General features: G+C 30.9%; 1 protein-coding gene across 1 annotated transcript in view; it reads left to right on the top strand.

Annotated features, from left to right (window-relative positions):
* The window catches only part of LOC119594185 (NADH dehydrogenase [ubiquinone] 1 beta subcomplex subunit 2, mitochondrial-like), an 8,161-nt gene extending 7,946 nt beyond the window's left edge, over nucleotides 1-215 (top strand). Inside the window, exon 3 of the mRNA XM_037943255.1 lies at nucleotides 53-215. Within this exon, the coding sequence (XP_037799183.1) occupies nucleotides 53-127 (75 nt within the window). The 3' untranslated portion in view covers nucleotides 128-215. The remainder of the gene's footprint in view (nucleotides 1-52) is intronic.
* The last annotated feature ends 70 nt before the right edge of the window (nucleotides 216-285 follow it).

Consider the following 285-nt stretch of genomic DNA (forward strand, 5'->3'; position numbering starts at 1 on the left):
GTGTGAAAATGTAAAGTTGTTGGATTTGATATGATAACTTTTGTCATTTCAGGGTGAATTTCCATATCCAGATCCATCAAAATGGTCCAACGAAGAGCTGGGAATCCCTGCTGATGACGAGGATTAATAATTTAATCTAAGGTGTCAATTTCACTAAAGTTTAGCTAGTGTCAGATCATTTGTGAAAATGTAAATATATATATTATGTAATTTTTGCCCATGTTTCATTCATTTTTTCCTGTAATATTAAGATCCAAGAGGTTTTTTTCTGTTATATAAGAACTA

The sequence above is a fragment of the Penaeus monodon genome, chromosome 33 (assembly GCF_015228065.2).
Source record: "Penaeus monodon isolate SGIC_2016 chromosome 33, NSTDA_Pmon_1, whole genome shotgun sequence".
NCBI lineage: Eukaryota > Metazoa > Arthropoda > Malacostraca > Decapoda > Penaeidae > Penaeus > Penaeus monodon.